Source organism: Mustela erminea, chromosome 7, assembly GCF_009829155.1.
Source record: "Mustela erminea isolate mMusErm1 chromosome 7, mMusErm1.Pri, whole genome shotgun sequence".
NCBI classification, from domain to species: domain Eukaryota; kingdom Metazoa; phylum Chordata; class Mammalia; order Carnivora; family Mustelidae; genus Mustela; species Mustela erminea.
Window position 1 is genome coordinate 121,408,784 of NC_045620.1, and position 16,623 is coordinate 121,425,406.

At 40.4% G+C, this 16,623-nt stretch overlaps 1 protein-coding gene and 1 pseudogene across 1 annotated transcript in view; one reads left to right on the forward strand and one right to left on the reverse strand.

Moving 5' to 3' along the window:
- The first annotated feature begins 5,064 nt into the window (after positions 1-5,064).
- On the forward strand, positions 5,065-5,782 carry LOC116596569 (annotated as a pseudogene).
- A 5,017-nt stretch (positions 5,783-10,799) lies between these two features.
- The window catches only part of HADHB (hydroxyacyl-CoA dehydrogenase trifunctional multienzyme complex subunit beta), a 33,768-nt gene continuing 27,944 nt past the window's right edge, over positions 10,800-16,623 (reverse strand). The window contains exons 11-16 of the mRNA XM_032353104.1: positions 15,313-15,392; positions 15,187-15,234; positions 14,289-14,376; positions 13,869-13,943; positions 13,295-13,459; positions 10,800-11,349 (exon numbers count right to left, since the gene is read on the reverse strand). Coding sequence (XP_032208995.1) covers positions 11,314-11,349; positions 13,295-13,459; positions 13,869-13,943; positions 14,289-14,376; positions 15,187-15,234; positions 15,313-15,392 — 492 coding nt within the window. The 3' untranslated portion in view covers positions 10,800-11,313. The remainder of the gene's footprint in view (positions 11,350-13,294; positions 13,460-13,868; positions 13,944-14,288; positions 14,377-15,186; positions 15,235-15,312; positions 15,393-16,623) is intronic.

Consider the following 16,623-nt stretch of genomic DNA (forward strand, 5'->3'; position numbering starts at 1 on the left):
AAAGTGACAGGCTCAGGGTGCCTGGGTGGTTCAGTGGGTTGATTCTTGGTTTTCTGCTCAGGTCATGGCCTTGGTGTCGTGGGATCCCCGGCACTCTCGCTCTCTAAAATAATAAAATCTTTTAAAAAATTATATTGAAAAAAGTGATGGGCTCAAGATAAAACCAGATATGGAAGAGAAATATTTAAGAGAAGTCTTGAGAGGACACAAGGACATCTAGCTGAATTAACTCATGGAATCCACAAGACGGTGACAGGGTTCTGAAAATTTTTTCAACAGGAGAAATGAAAAAAAATTCTCATGAATGAGTCTTTGTTCATTAAAAAATTCATGGCGGTTTTTATAAAATGCAATGGGAACATTTTCTGTTGAAATGCAAATGGATATGCAGTTGAAAACAGTTTTCTTACAAACATGGATCTATGTGAATATTTTCAATGTATATAAACCAGCACAAATATTTTTCTAAATGAATTCTTTTTTTTGTTTGTTTGTTTGTTTTTGTTTGTTTTTTGGTTTTCAAAGAGAAGATACCAACTCAGCAGGGCGATTGCAACATTTCTAAGCCTCAGACCTGCCCCAGCCCCCAAGGGAGGCGGGAGGCAGGCAGCCCCTGGAACAGCTAGAGCTCTGCCTGCTGGTTTCCCTGGCAACAGAGTCCTGTCTCAATCGCCCTTGTACTTCATTAATATTTACAGTCTTACTTTTTTTAATTATAAGATTATTTTTGAATATTTCAACGAATACACATTCATTTTAAAAGCAGCAGTGCTTCTGTAGAAATCAATGTCTTATTCTCTTTCTCAAATGATAGCACGTAGTTCACGCTCTGCTGCTGAAAACACACTTTAGAACTGATCAATGAAATGACGGGAAACCTTTGTTCACTTGACTCTCACATACAAAGGGACTGAAAAGAAGGTTCTGCAGGTAAATATAAGAAAGTGAGGCTTAGCAGGAATTCCATTTCTAAAAAGATGACTTAAAGGAGTAAGTGGAGGATTCCCTGGCTGGCTCAATCTGTTGAGCGTCCAACTCTTGGTTTCGGCTCAGGTCATGATCGCAGGGGCATGAGATGGAACCCTGCACTGGGGTCTGCACTCAGTGTGGACTCTGCTGGAGATTCTCTCCCTCTCTCTCCGCCACTGCCCCTCGCCAACCCGTGTGAGCTCTTTCTCTCCCAAATAAAATAAAATCAAAGAAAAAAAAAAAAGAAAGAAGTAGACATGTGAGCCGACAAATGTATAAAAGATGTGCATTCTAGGTGTTTATAGCCTCAAAAAAGAGGCACTTGGTAAAACAACTTAGGACATATATACCAAAGGAATGCTATAGGGTCATCAAAAATGATGATGTATAGGGGCGCCTGGGTGGCTCGGTCGGTTAAGCGGCTGCCTTTGGCTCAGGTCATGGTCCCGGGGTCCTGGGATTGAGCCCCACGTTGCTCTCCCTGCTCAGCGGGGAATCTGCTTCTCCCTCCCTCCTCCCCCCACCCCGCTTGTGCTCTTGCACACTTGCTCTCTCAAGTAAATAAATAAAATCTAAAAAGATGATGTATAGCTACACCTACTGATACAGAATAATGTTTAGGCTATATAGCCAGGTAAGACAAAAGGGTTCCCAAAGAACAGCATTATACTAGCCAATTCTGGTCCATACCAAAATTGGGTCCATCAGTGTCCATACGAATATGTGTGCATTAAGGAGGAAGCATACCAAAATATTAACAGTGGGGATCTCTACTGGATTTTTCATTTTATCTTACTCTATAAATATTTGAATTACTTCTTTACAATGAGCATGTATTTTTATGTTAGAAAAAAGTGATCTTGAAAAAGTTTTTCTGAACATTTTGCCTATTTAAAATAGAAACTCGACAAGCAAAGTAACACAAAGCATGCCCTGGAATTTAGATTGTATGGAAGGGTGGGCAACATTAGGGGTTCTTGAGAAAGCTTTGCATCACCTTTTTGGAGTTCTGTTTTGGGAATCAGTTCTGTCTGATCACTGACAGTCCCTTAAGTGTGGAGGGGGAAAGGGGCTCCCAGTTGAGTTGAGGGCAGCCAGAAACATTGCCAACATGTCTAAACGCTTTGTCTCTTTCACAGTAATGCATTCCTTTTCAGAATAGTATTTTTACTCAGTATGTTTGTTCTTCCATCCCCCACATTCTCCTATTTCCTCTCAATCACTGATCTCTCTTCACTGAAAAAGATCAGAGTCCCAGAAAAACTGCAGAGGACCTCCAAGTCACCCATTAAATCCCAGAGGAAGACTGGAGACCGGCTGCTGTTTTTCAGTCCTCAAAAGATACCGGAATTGAAGAGGCCTAGAGAACATAAACATGAACGAGAAGGGATGGGGAAGAAGACAGGCTGCGAATTAGGATTCTTCTCTCCGGAAAGATGGATATAAAGAGGGTAAGAATTTTTGTTTTGCTGGTTGCTGTAGTTTCAGTATCTAAAATATGCCCGACATATAACAGGTGCTCAGTAAGTATTTGCTGAGCCAATGAACTCTGCAGAGCTCAGGAAGAGTGTGGACTTTGACTCAGAGTCAGAGCCCCCGAGAAGCAAACAGCTGGGGCGGCGGGGAGGCGTGGAGTGCAGAGCGCACTTCTCAAGTCTGAATGAAAGATGAAAGCAAATAAAGGCTCCACCCCAAAATGGTTATTTGGTGGAACAGGGGGTCTAATTAAAGTTTTCTATGAAAAGAGAGATACTTAAGCTGGGATCTTTAAGAATAGCATAACCAGTTTGAGAGACCTGAGGACAAAGAGCAACATCTGCTTTAGATGGAGGCACCTAAACCCAGGACAGCCAAAGGGGGGTCTTCTGCAACAGCCGCGCTCTGAAAACAGCTCAGCTTTCTCTGACAGACAGAGAATGTTTAGAAATAGCATACAACTTACATAAAACTGGGTGAACCCATGACTCAACTGCGGAACTAGAACTTTAGCAACACAAACCGAGTCCCACTGCCTCCTGTCCTGCTCTGAATGTTTTTGAGATAGCATTTAAAAATTTTTTGTGTGGTGAAATGCATGAAATTTATCATTTTTTAAGCTTTTTAAAAAAGATTTTATTTATTCATTTTTTTTGACAGAGAGAGAGAGAGAGAGAGCACAAGCAGGGGGAGCAGCAGGCAGAGGGAGAGGGAAAAACAGACTCCCACTGAGCAAGGAGCCTGACATGGGGCTTCATCCCAGGACCCTGGGATCATGACCTGAGTCGAAGGCAGACGCTTGACCAACTGAGCCGCTCAGGTGCCCCGTTTTTAAGCTTTTTTTTTTTTTTTTTAAGATTTTATTTATTCACTTATTTGACAGAGAGAGAGCGAGCACAAGCAGGGGGAGCAACAGGCAGAGGGAGAGGGGAAATTTATGATTTTAACCATTTACGGTGTACAGTTCAGTAGTGAGAAGTACATACACATTGTTGGGCAACCAATCTCCAGAGCTCATCTTTCAGCTGAAACTCTGTACCCGTTAACTCTCCACTCCTCTTACTCCAGCCCCTGGTAACCATCATTCTACTTTCTGTCACTATGAACGTGATGATTTTGTACACGTTATACCACTCGAACCATACAGCATTTGTCTTTTTGTGACTGGTTTCTTTCACACAGCACAATGTCCTCAAGGTTCATCCATGCTGTAGGGCGTGACAGGATTTTTGAGGCTGCATGGTATCCTACCATGTGTGTACACACATTCAGCGGCCAGTGGACATTTTGGTTGCTTTCCCCTATTGGCTATTGGGAATAATGGGAATAATTGGCTACTGCGAATGCATGCAAATTCCTCTGAGACCCTGCTTCTAATTCTATTGGGTATATACCTAGACATAGAGTTGCTAGATCATGTAGTAATTCTATTTTTAATTTTTTGAGGAACAGTCATATCATTTTCCACAGAGGCTGCACCATTTTATATTCCTACCAGCCATGTACAGGGGCCCCAGTGTCTCCACATTCTCCCCACCACATGTTATTTTCTGTTTCTTTGATAGTAGATATCATAATGGATGTAGGTGGTATCGCAATGTAGTTTTGGTTTGCATTTTCCTAATGATGAGTGATGTTGAACAACTTTTCACATGCTTATTGGTCGTCTGTATAACTGTTTTAGAAAAATGTCTATTTAAATTCTTTGCCCATTTTTTTAAAAAGATTTTATTTATTTATTCGACAGACAGAGATCACAAGTAGGCAGAGAGGCAGGCAGAGAGAGAGGAGGAAGCAGGCTGAGCAGAGCGCCCGATGTGGGGCTTGATCCCAGGACCTGGGATCATGACCTGAGCTGAAGGCAGAGGCTTTAACCCACTGAACCACCCACGCGCCCCTTTTTGCCCATTTTAAACTGGGCTATTTCTTGGTTGTTGAGTTGTAAGAGTTCATTCTATGTTCTGGATATTATCAGATACATGACTTGCAAATATTTTCTCCCCTTGGTTGCCCTTTCACTATGTCCTCTGATGCACAGAAATCTTTTATTTTGATGAAGTCCAACCTGTTTTGTTGTTGTTGCCAGTGCTTTTGGTATCATAGCCAAGAAAACATTGCCAAATCCAATGTCATATATCTTTTCCCATTTTCTTCTAAGAGGTTCACCATTTTAGTTCTTGTGTTTAGGTCTTTGATCCACAGTAAGTTAATCTTTATATATGGTATAAGATAAGGGTCCAGCTTCATTCTTTTACATGTGGACATCTCATTTTCCCAACACCATTTGCTGACAAGACTGTCCTTTCCCCATTAAATAGTCTTAGCACTCCTGCCAAAAATCACTGGACCACATAGAGAAGATTTATTTCTGGACTTTAAAATAAACTGTTATCTCCAAGAGGTTTCCTGTGGGCCAATGATGAGGCTGAGCCCCGCTGACCCCTCCAGCGCCTCTCCACTGACTGCCTCTGCTGGGTTCTGAGTCTGTTCCCTGAAGAAGCTCAATGGACAAGAGGAATCTCTTTTCTTGGGTGCATAGGTCCCTGTGAGCAGAGGCTTTGAGCCCTAATGCCACAGCTGACAGCTGCCAGGGATCGAGACCAGAGTATTCCTTCAGAAATGAGTTGCACAACTGAGAAGTCACCTTGCTCATGCTAATGATCTTGTTGAAAGATGGAGAGATCACGGCGATGCAGCAAAATCTCTGATCTACCACACCACAGTTCTCAATGAGTAGAAGCGACCAAGCAGTATCAGGAAGAAATTCAAGAGCTTAATGAAGTGGCAGGACATTGGCCACAGTCCACATTAGTTATGGGAATCCAGCAAGAAAACAGACAAACCAGAGAAGTGCAACAAGAGAACAAAGAATCATATACATCAGTCTGCCTTGGAGCTTGGAATGAGCAAGTATCAAGAGCAAATGTTCAGACAGTTAATGGATAGCTAAGAAGATCTCGTATGCTAATGAAGATAAAAGAGGAGCACTCCAAGACGGACATGGTACATTAAAACAGCTCCGAAGAATCCGTCTCTAATGCATCTCAACAGGGACTGGAGAGGAGGCACTTGGAAACAAATCAGAATTAATTACAAGCACATGTTGGACAGACCTGAAATGGCAGCAGTAATGAGGAAAGTCATTGAAATTGATGGGCGACAGCGTTGCAACGAACAGAAACGAATATTTCAACTTGAACAAGAAAACAAAGGCTCAAGAGAAATCCTTTAAATAGCTTGAAAACCACTGTTGAACCTTAGGAAAGGGGAGGTTCTGAAAAGTTTATCTTTGTCAGCCTTAGTGACCAATTGTAACCTGAGTCTGAGGAGGAGCTGAAGAGTCTGTAAGCCTACGAGCTTCTTACAAGGTTCTGTCCACTGGGACTGGCCTCCTAAAGTGAAGGAGTTAACAGAAAGATCAATCTCAAGCTACTCTTTGCTTTATCTCTTCTTTCTATTATATGAACAGTGTGCTGTCAATGACATTCCTGAGATAGCAACAAAAATTGCAATTAATGGTCATAGACTTTATTCCAAAATGTAATTAAAAAACAGAGGGGCGCCTGGGTGGTTCGGTGGGTAAAGCCTCTACCTTCAGCTCAGGTCATGATCTCGGGGTCCTGGGATCGAGCCCCACATCAGGCTCTTTGCTCATCACGGAGCCTGCTTCCCCCTCTCCGCCTCCTTGTGATCTCTCTCTCTCTCTCTCTCTCTCTCGCTTTCTGAAAATAAATAAATAAAATCTTTTTTTTTTTTAAAGATTTTATTTATTATTTATTTGACAGGCAGAGATTACAAGTAGGCTGAGAGGTAGGCAGAGAGGGAGAGGAGGAAGCAGGCTCCCTGCTGAGCAGAGAGCCCGATGCGGGGCTTGATCCCAGGACCCTGGGATCATGACCTGAGCCGAAGGCAGAGGCTTTAACCCACTGAGCCAGGCGCCCCTAAAATCTTAAAAAAAAAAAAAGACTGCCCTTCTACCTTCCCATTCATGTAAAATTTTGTCAAAGAAAATTTCATTTGCAAGGCTATAGGAATGTTTCAGAGGCACCATAAATAAGATGTAATTTATTTTTTGCTGGTATATCATAATTAAAATACTCCACTAATAATTCTAAGTTGCTAGAGAAATGAAGTATCCTTTCAGGAATGAAAAAGAACACCTTTCTAGGAAAGACTTTTTTTTTTAAGACTTTATTTATTTGACAGACAGAGGTCACAAGTAGGCAGAGAGGCAGGCAGAGAGAGAGAAGGAAGCAGGCTGCCCGCTGAGCAGAGAGCCCGATGCGGGGCTCGATCCCAGGAGCCTGAGATCATGACCTGAGCCGAAGACAGAGGCTTTAACCTACTGAGCCCCCCAGGTGCCCTCTATGAAAGAATTTTAAGAGATATTAGGATGTTAAAATACTCCTTTGAAAGATTCAGTTTTGACTCTACAACAATAACAAAGATGAGATCTTTCTTTTCTCTTGTTGACCTTTAAGGATATCATGTAACTCATTTAGCTAAGAGTTGAAACGTTTGATATGGCAAGCTAGGTATGGTAATTTGAAATTAAATTGGAAATTCCTCTCCCTCACAACCCCCCCCCCTTTTTTGAGAAGTATTCTTGGGGACAGGGGTGCGTCTGGGTGGCTCAGCCGGTGGAGCATGTGACTCTTGATTTTAGGGTTGTGAGTTTGAGCCCCACATTAGGTGTGGAAATTACTTAAAAATCTTTTAAAATAGGGGCACCTGGGTGGCTCAATCATTAGGTGTCTGCCTTAGGCTCAGGTCATGATCCCAGGCTCCTGGAATTGAGGCCTGCCTCTGGAGCAGAGAGACTGCTTCTCCCTCTCCCACTCCCCCTGCTTGTGCTCCCTCTCTCTCTGTGTCACTCTCTGTCAAATAAATACATAAAATCTCTAAAAAAAATAAATTTTTCTTTATTCTTAAGCTCTTATCTGGTCCTCATAACCTATAGAATTTTTTTTTTCTTTTTAAAATTTTGTTTATTTAACATAATAAATTGTTTCAGGGGTACACATCTGTGGTTCATCAGTCTTACCTAATATCCAGTGCTCGTTACAACACAGACCCTCCCCGATTTCCATCACCCAGTTACCCCATCCCTCCACCCCCACTCCCTTCCAGAAACCCTCAGTTTGTTTCATAAGATTAAGAGTCACTTATGTTTTGTCTCCCTCTCTGGCTTCATCTTTATTTTTTTCTGTCTTCCCCTATGATCCTCTGCCTTGTTTCTTAAATTCCACACATCAGTGAGATCATATAATTGTCTTTCTCTGGTTGACTTATTTCCCTTGGCATAATACCCTCTAGTACCATCTACATTGCTGAAAATGGCAAGATTTCACTTTTTGATGGCTGTGTAGTATTTCATTGTGTAGATATGCCACTTCTTTATCCATTCATCTGTCAATGGACATCTGGGCTCTTTCCACAGTCTGGCTATTGTGGACATTGCTGCTATAAACATTGGGGTACAGGTCCCCCTTCGGATCACTACATTTGGGTCTTTGGGGTAAAGCCCTAGTACAATTGTTGGTCGTAGGGTAGCTCTATTTTCAACTTTTTGCAGAACCTCCACACTGTTTTCCAGAGTGGCTGCACCAGCTTGCATTGGTGTGAGAGGGTTCCCCTTCCTCTGAATCCCTGCCAACATCTGTTGTTTCCTGACTTGTTAATTTTAGCCATTCTGACTGGTTTGAGGTGGTTCTCATTCGTGTGGTTTTGATTTGTATTTCCCTGATGCTGAGAGATGTTGGGGATTTTTTCATGTGTCCATAGGCCATTTGGATGTCTTCCTTGGAGAAATGTCTATTCATGTCCTCTGCCCATTTCCTGACTGGATTATTTGTTCTTTGGGTGTTCTTTATAGATTTTGGACACATATAGATTATCTGACACATCATTTGCAAATATCTTCTCCCATTCTGTTGGTTATCTTTTGGTTTTGCTGACTGTTTCCTTTGCTGTGCAAAAGCTTTTGATCTTGATGAAGTCCCAATAGTTCATTTTTGCCTTTGTTTCCCTTGCCCTTGGAGACATGTCTAGCAAATTGCTGTGGCCAAGGTCACAGAGGTTGTGGACCTGTGTTCTCCTCTAGGATTTTGCTAGATTCCTATCTTGCACTTAGGTCTTTCATCCACTTGAGTCTATTTTTGTGGGTGGTGTAAGGAAATGATCCAGTTTCATTTTTTTGTATGTGGCTGTCCAATTTTCCCAACACATTTGTTGAAGAGGCTTTTTTCCATTGGACACTCTTTCCTGCTTTGTCAATTAGTTGACATATTAGTTGACCATAGTGTTGAGGTTCCATTTCTGGGTTCTCTATTCTGTTCCATTGATCTATGTGTCTGTTTTTGTGTCAGTACCATACCATCTTGATGATTACAGCTTTGTAATAGAGCTTAAAGTCTGGGATTGTGATGTCACCTGCTTTGCTTTTCTTTTTCAACATTCCTTTGGCTATTTGGAGTCTTTTCTGGTTCCTTACAAATTTTAAGACTATTTGTTCCAGCTCTGTGAAAACAGTTGATGTTATTTTCATAGGTGTCGCACTGAATGTGTAGATTGCTCTAGGTAGCACAGTCATGTTAACAATATTTGTTCTTCCAATCCATGAGCATGGAACGTTTTTCTATTTCTTTGTGTCTCCCTCAATTTCTTTCATGAGTGTTCTGTAGATTTCTGAGTATAGATCCTTTGCCTTTTTAGTGAGGTTGATTCTTAAGTATCTTACAGTTTTGGGTGCAATTATGAGTGGGATTGACTCAGGATCGTGATCTCAGGATCACAAGATCAGGCTGTAAGTCTGACTCTCACACAGCGCAGAGTCCGCTTGAGTTTCTACCTCTCTTTCTCCCCCATCCCCCCATATTTTCTCTCTGAAATAGATAAATCTTAAAAAAAAAAAAAAAAAGTGCTATGAACACTCTTATCCATGTCCTGGTACTTGTGTGCTGAGTCACAGACCGTGGGTCATTTTCAAATGTACCAGATAACACCAGACTGTTTTCCAAAGTGGTTCTATCAATCTGTATTCTCACCAGCGGTGTATAATACTTCCTATTCATCCACATCCTTACAACACATGGTATTCTGAGTCATGTTCATTTCTCCTGTGGGTGTAAAATAATATCTCATTATGACCCTAATTTTTCTTTACTAATCAGCATCTTTTCATGTTTATTCCCCATTTCTACATTATTTTCTAAAACATTCTTGTTAATAACTTTTGCCCCCTTTTTTTTTACTGAGTTATCTTTCTTCTTAGTGATTTGTAGAAATCCTTTATATATCCTGGATCCTTTGAAAGACACAGCTCTATCATATAGTAAGACACAGATATATCTTTAGGAGATACCTATCTCTTTTGTAAGATGTATCTATATTTTTGACCCTTTTGTGGCTTGTCTTTCAACTCTATCAAAAGTTCTTACTTCAACATAAATTTATAGATCAATTCCTTCATGATTAGAACTTTAAATATCTTAAGAAACCTCCCTCTCTTTCCAACCTAAGTCCATAGTGGTATATTTCTTATTTATTCTAAAAATCCTATTTTTTCCCTAAAATTTTAAGGTTTTTTTACCTTTCATAATTATCTAGATTTGAATTTTGTTATATCTATGTAAATATATTGGTTTTCAGGATTAAAAACTCCTATTATGTTGAATTTACCAATGAAATCATAGGGAAATGATGCTGGGAGTCTTAAATACTGTTAAGTGGTTAGTGCTTCCCTCCTTTGCCCAATCTGTCCTGAACTAGAGGAGGATTCTGACTGCCAGTGACCTTCATAGATGTAAGCAACATCCACAAGAATGGCCACAACTGAGAGACCTGAGCTTCTTCAAAGCACTAGTATATATTTAGTGCATAATAAAAACAGAGTTTTTATTTTTTAATTTTACAATTTCTTTACACTTTACTTAAATCCTGGCAAACAGAGACATCCCCACTGAAATAAATTTACTTCCATGGAGCAATGGGGGAAAAGGTGTTATTCTAAAGTAGGACCCTGGGGTGCTTGGGTGGCTCAGTTGTTGGGTGTCTGCCTTTGGCTCAGGTCATGGTCTCAGAGTCCCAGAACTGAGCCCTGCATTGGGCTCTCTGCTCAGCGGGGAGTCGGCTTCCCCCTCTCTGCCTTCCTCTCTGCCTGCCTGTGATCTCTCTCTCTCTCTCTGTCAAATAAATAAAATCTTTGAAAAAAAATAATAAAGTAGCACCCTCTTTACATTCCTTGCTGTCTCGTAGTTGACTAAGACTGAGAAGTTAACAAACGAGTAAAAGCAAATCTGCCCCCAAGCCCAGAGAACCACCCTTTACCTCCAGTAAAAAAACAAGGCAAACTATTCAATATTTTCTCAGTTTATTAACGTTAACAGGGTAGTTATACATCTAAACATTTACTGTAAGTTGTCAGTAACATTTAACTCTGAATTATCTTTCCATAATTTTTTTAGGCACATTGGTTTGTAATTTATAGAAAACACTCATCTTTAGGTCACAAACAGGAAAGAGTATAATTTGCAAATGTTACAAAGATGATTCCAAATCTCAGCCAACCTCTTTCCCAAATTGCAACCACTCTTAGTATTTAATGAAAATAGAGATGAAAAACAATTGCTTAAATGTTATCACTGTGTGACTCTGGTGACTAAGAAATCCCTGAAAGAGCAGTAAGCCATGATTACTGGAAAGCTCAGAGTGCTAGCAAGGCTTCCTTGCGAAGTATTTAACAGAAGGCCACAGACTGTGTTTTCCTAAGAGGAGCTAGGAACTATGGATGTCATTTAGTAATGCATTGGAATGGCATTGCCTAGTGCGAGTGTGCACGGAAACTCCAGGTCACCTCTTCATTATCTATTATTTTGGATAAGCTTCCACAATCATAGCATGGCCCTGAAAAGGGAAACAAAGAGTTCAATTAGAGCAATGGAAGGTGAAAAATCCAGCCAGTCCCGAGGCAAAAGAGAACAATGGGAAAAGTACAGGCTATAGAGTTTGATCCCTGCTCTGCCTTTCAAACACTGTGACCCAATGTGCAGAAGGAGGAGTGTTGCTCCTAGCATCTAATGGGTGGAGATCATGCTAAACATCCTACATCCCGGGGCGCCCGGCTAACTCAGTTGAGCGACGACTCTTGACTTCTGCTCAGGTCATGATCTCAGGGTGGTGAGATGGAGCCCTGCATCAGGCTCTGCACTTGCTGGGGAGTCTGCCTCTCTCTCTTTCCCTCTACCCCACCCCCTGCTCGCTCTTGTACTCTAAAAATAAATCAGTAAATCTTAACACAAAACAAAACAAACAAAAAACCCATCCTATAACACAGAATACAACCCATCCCTCCCCAAGAATTATCTGGCCCAAAATGTTAACAGAGCCAAAGCTGAGAACCCCTACTCTGGATCCAAAATGCCCAATTCCTCCGCTAACCTCATCCTTGTGTTGGTAGCAGGCATTCGGCTCTTGATGAAACAATTGCCAAGTTTAATCTACTTCCTAAGGTGCATCATCTCCTCTCTCTGTCGCCATACTATAAATTTCTAGAAGAAAGGTACTGGGTGGTATTCTTCGTTCCTCCATAAAAGCACCCAGGATTGTGCTACATTCTGTGTTCCTGAAGAACTATCAGGGAACACACACTCAAAACCACAGGACACTAACCTATGCGGACCACCCACTCTGCACAGTACCATGCACTGGTAATCTCACCCCATTAAGCCTGGCACAGAAAGATAGGAGGGAGGGCTCCAGTCCTGACTACGGTTTCCTGCGGCTGAAGCTAAACAGACAAAAAATGCTTTTCATCATGAAGTCTGAAATGCTCCAACCTACAAATAACTGACCTCTTATTTCTTCAAAGTTTCTGAGGCAAGCCATAAATAAAGGTTTTTAAGTGTAAGATATTTAAACGTTTACATATCTTATCGACTCATCTTGATTAGCAACAGAAAGTTTCTGTAATCGGGATGAAAACCAAAATCTGTTTCCATCAGGGTTGGGGGGCAAAAAAGATTATAATTAGCCTGCCCTCCTTCTGGATTTTATTCCCAGAGTGAAATGCTGCAGCAGGTAGTAAGCTGTGTCTGCAGTGCAAGTAAGGTCAATGAAAGAAATCCAGAGAACACAAATTTCCCCCAAATAAACAGCAATAAGTTATCCAGAAGTAAATAAATTCTCCAATTAAGATATAGTTCAAGAAAGATAATTTACTTCTTGGAGAGATTTTATAGATAAGGTCTCATGGTGACTAGATAAATGAGTAAATTTTATTATAAAAGAAGAAAATATATCAAAATGTTAATGATAGTGTCTGCTGAGGGGATTATAGGTGATTCTAATTCTTTTCTATATACTTTTTGTACTTTCTATAATGACGGTGTATTCCTTTTAAAAGTAAAAAATATAAGGGCTCCTGGTTGCCTCAGTCAGTTAAGCATCCAACTCTTGATTTTGGCTCAGGTCCTGATCTCAGCGTCATGAGATCGAGTTCCACGTCAGGCTCCGTGCTCAGCACAGAGTCTGCTTAGGATTCTCTCCCCTCTCTCTGCTCCTCCCTGCACCCCGCCTCAAATTAATAAAAAAAATCTTAAATCAATAATATAAACATTATTTTAGGAATAGAAACAGCTTGAGTTTAAAAACCAACTTCCTTCCAAAATACTATTAGAATTAAAGTTGTACCCTCTTCCCCTCAAAAGAGGCTGCTTTTTTCCTGGTTGTCTGTCATCAGAAATATTGCTCTAACGATGTTTCAAAGTTAAATGAAACACTCTCAGATGAGCTTGTTTTATTTCCAAGAAAATGTCTTTCCAGAAGCACCTGTGGAGCTGCTGAGACGTACCTGCCCGCCAGCTGCACAGGCAGCCACTAAGCCATACTGGCCTCCCTCTTTCCGCAGTCTGTTGGCAGCTGCCATGACCAACCGGCAGCCAGTGGCTCCAAATGGGTGTCCCAGGGACAGCGATCCACCCCAGTTGTTAAACTTCTCCAGGGGAGGTGACCCAACCTGGCTCCCATAAAACAGACACAAATATAATGAGGAGTTAACTTAAGAATCAGGCCAGGCTCTTACCAACAGGAAGGTAACAGAGACTGAGAACATGTCCAACTTAAATAACATCACATACTATTTTACTATAAAGAAAGAAATTCTAGGTCAATTCTGAAAGCCACAGACCATTTATTTTTCATCTAACATCAGAACTGGAAGAACAAAAGACAACCTAGAATTTTACTTCCATTTTTTCTAAAGATTTCCAAGAACTATTTTTCAACTAAGAAATAAATACATTTAATGAAATACAAAATTCTTCATCAGGAGAAGCCTTCCCCTTCATATTTTTATTAGCAGCCGACTAAACTCCAAATACTACAGTGCCCTGGAAGTTCAAGCCTAATTTTAATCAAACGCTTACCTTGGTTTTTCTACCCATGTAGTTTTGTGCAAACCAATCAGAATCCATGGCTTTAAAATTAGCCAAAATCTGTCCCTACAAGGGAAAAGACCTTGTTATTAATGACCCTTGCCATTAAAGTTGAGCAAATCTTTAAAGCAGTTTTTCATAAAATTTTCCTAAGGAAAGATTTTGCTACTTTTCAAGGGCCTCTAAGAGACTGCCTCAGAAGGTTGTTTTCAAACTGTACCATTGGATTCCTTCCTCTTACAACTCTTCCAACAGTGTAGTCGTACTTCAAATATAAAGCTCTCCTCCTGTTTTACTCGCATCGTAAGCCACACCTCATTTCCCACACAAACACAGATTACATTTTTTTTTTTTACGGATTACATTTTTTATGGTTACAGTCCTTTGGTATGTATCTTTTAAGTGACTTACTGAGAATGCCTCATGAAATTCAAAAGCATCAATATCATTCATAGTCAATCCTGCCTTTTCCAGAACTTTTGGAGTAGCATATGTTGGTCTAAAAAGAAAAAATAAGTAATACGTTAAGAATTTAATTTTCCACTTAAGAACTCCTTATTCCCCAATCTGAGTTTTACATACGGTATTATAATGCCCTTCATTTATTCACTGATTATACTGTACAAATATTAAGTGTATATGCTAGAGTCAGGGATACAGTTGATAAACAAACAACAAAAAGAGAAGGACAAACAACGTGAAGAACCAGAAAAACACACAGTGCAAAGGGCAGAGCACAGGAAGAGTAGCCTAGTTTGAAGGACATGATGAGGCCAGTGAGCCGAGAGCCGTGAGGGTGGGGGACACAATGTAAATATTCAGAGGCTTTTACAAAAGGCTACTATAAAGACTGTAGCAATATGAAGAAATGCTTATGACATCTTAATGAAAAAAAGAACACAAAAGGATTATTTTTAATCCTTTAAATCCAACACACACACACACCCCTACTCACAAACACACACCAAAAAAAAAAAAAAAAATCCAACACACAAAACAATTATGAACTCAGAACTCAATGTACTTTATTTTCTTTTAATTATTTTGATTTAAATCTTGTTAATTAACATAGGGCAATAGTGGTTTCTGGAGTAGAATTCAGCACTTCATGACTTACATACAACCCCTTGTGCTCATCACATGTGCCCTCCTTGATCCCCATCACCTGTCTAGCCCAGCCCCCCACCCGCCTCCCTCCAGCAACCCTGTTTGTTCTCTATCGGAACTTAATGTACTTTAAAATCCATATAACAAACGTGGATAATCAAATACTTTCAATTATAGGCCAAGGATATACACTGCTACCTACCCAAGTAAAAGTTGATCTTTTGGATCCTGAGACACATATACGAAATCCCTAGGTGAAAAACAGGAGGGGTTAGCTCCAGTAATAAAATAAAGAAATTGAGGCAATTTATTTGAACATGTACCTTACCTCAAATATGCCTTTGGCTTATAACCCAAGGCCAGAGCTTTTTCCTCTGCCATAATCAGCATTGCAGATGCACCATCAGTCTGAAGTATTGAGCAAAACAATAATGTTAAATACTTCAGCCTTTCTGGAAGTCTCTGTACAACCATCTTCTATGTCGTGTTCCTAAATCTCCCAACTAATCAAACCCATGCAGAGATTTTATGTAACAAACTTTCTTTCCATTTCAGCTATCATTAATTCACAATTCAAACCCACACTGATCCGTTTTTCAAGGACGAGGGTAGACGAACCTGTTCAAAAGTACCACATTATCAAAATGGACAAAGAGAACAGGTAACTTTAGAAATATGTATCGGGGTGCCTGGGTGGCTCAGTGGGTTAAATCCTCTGCCTTCGGCTCAGGTCATGGTCTCAGGGTCCTGGGATGGAGCCCCGTATTAGGCTCTCTGCTCAGCAGGGAACCTGCTTCCTCCTCTCTCCCTGACTGCTTCTCTTGACTACTTGTAATCTCTGTCTATCAAATAAATAAATAAAATCTTTAAAAGAAAAAAAAAGAAATATGTATTCATACTAAACTTAAGCCAAAAGATTTTTTATTTTGGCAGAGAATATAAGAAATCTTATGAATTAAAACAGTCTCTCATTTATTTGCTTATTTTTACATTTTATGGACTATTTTGGAGCTGCCTCCTGCCTCCAGAAGGAAACACAGACTTTGAGGTGATATGGAAGAAACAGGTGAGAACATCAGAACCATGGTCTTCCCTCCTTGGACACACCTCACATGCTTTTTCCCAACTGACAATCAAGAAGTTCAGAGATAAAGAGCTACCATTGTAAAAAAGCCCTTCACCATGACTGCAAAAGAAAGAGCTCAAATAAATAAATAAATAAATAAATAAATAATTTACTATTTGAGAGTCTGTAATATCAAAACAAGTTCTACCACATTGTATAATATTTTTATAACTTAGTAACTCTGAAGAAACTAAGGAGCTACCACAAGACAGGGGCCATAAAGCCTGGAAATAGAGAACTATACACAATAAATGGTTTACGGACATTACATTGATATAACGAGGCCCTGGGCAAAGCTGCAAGGAATGTGGGGCATTAACACATTTCCCGTAACTCACGTATCTGCAATGTGCTGCCTCTGATGGTTTGTGTTTCTGACTTTTCAGTGAATAAACCTGCACCGTTCGCACACCCGAAGTGAACAAGGGAGTTCGGATCTGGCAAGAGAAGAGCCTAGCCCATATGGCCCTATCATTCAGTTTGGTTATGGAAATGATTAACCTTTCAGTCCTT